Raw genomic sequence first — 2,625 nt, forward strand, 5'->3', positions numbered from 1 at the left:
AGTCTATGGTGAAAGAGTTACTTGATTCGGGGGTCATTCGTCCAAGTCAAAGCCCGTTCTCGGCTCCCATAGTAATGGTCAAAAAGAAGGATGGATCGTGGCGTATGTGTGTTGACTACTGCGAGCTTAATAATCACACCATTAAAGACAAATTCCCCATTCCAATCATTGAAGAACTTATCGACGAGCTAAGTGGTTCGAGACTTCTCAAAGCTCGATTTGAGGTCGGGATATCACCAAATACGTATGTTCGATGATGATGTTGCAAAGACCGCATTCCGAACCCATGAAGATCATTACGAATTCCTTGTAATGCCGTTTGGACTTACAAACGCACCATCAACCTTTCAAGCGCTTATGAATGACGTATTCAAGCCATTTCTTTGAAAATTCACACTTGTATTTTTTGACGACATTTTGGTGTATATTTCGAATGAAGAGGAGCATATCAGACATTTGGAAACTATTTTGTTGACAATGCGGGAACACACTCTGTACGCAAAAAAGTCTAAGTGTATTTTCATGACTCCAAGCGTTGAGTATTTAGGCCATGTTATTTCGGGTCAGGGGGTTGCTACATACCCGTCAAAATTGGAAGCTATCGCTAAGTGGCCTTTACCTAAAACCATTAAACAATTGCGTGGGTTTTTGGGCTTAACGGGCTACTACCGAAGGTTCATCAAAGGATATGCCTCCATAAGCCAACCATTAACAAGTCTGCTCAAAAAGAATGCGTTCCGTTGGAGTGAGCAGGCAGCCTTTGAAGCTTTAAAACTCGCAATGCAAAGTTCACCAGTTTTAAGCTTGTTTAACTTTGATAAAGAATTTGTGGTTGAAACGGATGCTTCGGGTGTGGGTATCGGTGATGTGTTACAACAAGATGGCCACCCAATTCCATACTTAAGTAAGACGTTGTCTCCAAGGCATCAAACTCTATCGACCTATGAGAAGGAATTTTTGGCGGTTATACATGCGTTGGAGAAATGGAGGGGATACCTTCTTGATCGAAACTTTAAGATTTTGACCTATCACATTAGCCTCAAGTATTTACTCGATCAACAAATTTCCACTCCTACACAAATGAAGTGGCTTCCTAAGTTGATGGGCTACGATTACGAAATTGTGTATAAAAAGGGAAGCGAAAATTGGGCCGCTGATGCACTATCTAGAGCCCAAAGTGAGGCCCAATTACACCAAATGTTTTCTACTACAGTCTTTGGAGATTTTGAAGAACGAGTTAAATAGAGTGTGACTCAGGACAATGACTTACAACAAATTCTGACTCGTTTACGAAATGATTCAGTAAGTGAAAAACATTATACATTTCAAGATGGGTTGCTCAAACGAAAAGGGAAGTTAGTTGTGGGCGCAAATGACGTTTTACGATTAGATATCATTCGGCATTTCCACAACGATTCAAGTGGTGGACACTCGGGTGTTGGTGCTACTGTCCACAGAATCACGACTTGTTACTATTGGCGAAAATTGAGGTTTCAAGTAAAAGAATATGTTCGACAATGTGCTGTTTGTCAACGTAGTAAACCCGATTTAAGTAGCTATCCCGGGTTACTCCAACCCTTACCTATTCCAAACCGCATTTGGTTGGAGATCTCAATGGACTTTATTCAGTCCTTACCACCGTCAGAGGGTAAAACTGTGATATTCGTTGTTGTGGACCGTTTGAGCAAATATAGTCATTTTATTCCACTAGCTCATCCATTCACAGCATCACAAGTGGCTCGTGTGTTTCTCGACAACGTTTATAAATTACATGGTTTTCCGAAGGTCATTGTGAGCGATCGTGATAAAATTTTCATAAGTTTGTTTTGGCAGGAACTATTCAAGATGCTTAAGGTTGATTTACATTTGTCGACGGCTTACCATCCACAAACCGATGGTCAAACCGAGATTGTAAACAAGGGAGTGGAATGTTATTTGTGATGCATGACGAGTGACAAACCCAAAGATTGGGTCAAGTGGTTTTCCTTGGCCGAGTATTGGTACAACACTAATTACCATACTTCGATTTGTACTACTCCTTATGAGATTGTGTATGAACAACCACCACCAATGCCAATCACCTACACTCCCGGTGAAAGCAAAGTTGAGGCTGTTGATAGGTCACTAGTTGCACGAGAAGAGGCGGTGAGTATCCTTAAGTTTCATCTTAAGCGGGCACAAGATAGGATGAAACACTTTGCGGATCGCCATCGAACGGACCGGGAATTCAACATCAGTGATTGGGTTTATGTAAAACTACAACCACATCGCCAAGTTACACTAAGAGGGGGCAGACAACACAAGTTGTCACCAAAATATTATGGCCCTTTTGTTTATGAAGCTAAAGTTGGAAAAGTGGCTTACAAGCTTCAATTACCAACTACATGACAAATTCACCCGGTGTTTCATGTGTCTCAACTCAAACGTCATTATGGTCCTAATCCTACTCGAATGGGTAACTTGCCACATGTGAATGACTCGGGTATTATTGCTACACTGCCACTGAAGATATTGGCTCGTAAAATGGTGAAAAAGCAAAATCGAGCAGCCATTTATGTCCTCATTCAGTGGGTTAATGGTACTATTGAAGATGCAACTTGGGAACCTATTGAAGATATCATGATT

The 2,625-nt window shown here is 41.2% G+C and overlaps 1 protein-coding gene across 1 annotated transcript; it reads left to right on the top strand.

The window, feature by feature from the left end:
• The first annotated feature begins 1,944 nt into the window (after positions 1-1,944).
• Positions 1,945-2,388, top strand: LOC139889561 (uncharacterized). The gene has a single exon (XM_071872507.1). It carries the CDS (start codon positions 1,945-1,947, stop codon positions 2,386-2,388), a length of 444 nt encoding a protein of 147 aa, XP_071728608.1.
• The last annotated feature ends 237 nt before the right edge of the window (positions 2,389-2,625 follow it).

This window comes from Rutidosis leptorrhynchoides, chromosome 2 (assembly GCF_046630445.1).
Source record: "Rutidosis leptorrhynchoides isolate AG116_Rl617_1_P2 chromosome 2, CSIRO_AGI_Rlap_v1, whole genome shotgun sequence".
NCBI lineage: Eukaryota > Viridiplantae > Streptophyta > Magnoliopsida > Asterales > Asteraceae > Rutidosis > Rutidosis leptorrhynchoides.